At 48.1% G+C, this 540-nt stretch overlaps 1 protein-coding gene across 1 annotated transcript; it reads left to right on the top strand.

Moving 5' to 3' along the window:
* Positions 1-27: 27 nt before the first annotated feature.
* SARC_18258 (hypothetical protein) lies at positions 28-528 on the top strand (the record flags this gene model as incomplete). The annotated part of the gene is made up of 1 exon (XM_014287661.1): positions 28-528. A coding segment is annotated over one exon (501 nt), but the record flags the coding sequence as incomplete, so codon positions are not given.
* Between the last annotated feature and the right edge of the window lie 12 nt (positions 529-540).

The following is a 540-nucleotide window of genomic DNA, read 5'->3' as shown; positions in this document are numbered from 1 at the left end:
AAGGAAAAGCTCGGATTACTGACACGCATGGTTGAGGAAGGACACCAAATCAGTCATCACATGTATGATCACACTGACATCCGTGACATGAACGATACCGCGGTCGCATCGGAGCTTGAGGACATCAATGAATTTTTTCGAGAGCATTTTAAGTATGGAGATGTGCTGCGTAGTTCCACAAATCCGAGTACTCGGTACGTGCGACCCCCATACCTGGGCATGGATGAGCAGAAGGCAACTCTCTTACAGACTCTGGGATACAAAGTCGTGCAGATATCAGCCTCCGGCGAGGATTCTTCCTCTGCCGCGAATGCAACAGACTCTTTGCGCTACTACGTCTGCGAAGAAGGGCAATTTGCTAATTTAACCTGCCCTTTCGATAAGGATGGTAACAAGCTGAAAGCTCCTTTCAATGAACATGATGGGTACTCGGCAACAACAGACTCTTGGATTACTCTTCATCACGATCTGTTTGCTACTGTCCCTACACACGAAACGCTCATCGACTATATTCCCATCGCCGCCGCTCAGGGCTATAAA

This window comes from Sphaeroforma arctica, assembly GCF_001186125.1.
Source record: "Sphaeroforma arctica JP610 unplaced genomic scaffold supercont1.14999, whole genome shotgun sequence".
Taxonomy (NCBI): domain Eukaryota; class Ichthyosporea; order Ichthyophonida; genus Sphaeroforma; species Sphaeroforma arctica.
The sequence above is the reverse complement of the archived record's forward strand: the minus strand, read 5'-3'. Positions and strand labels throughout refer to the sequence as shown.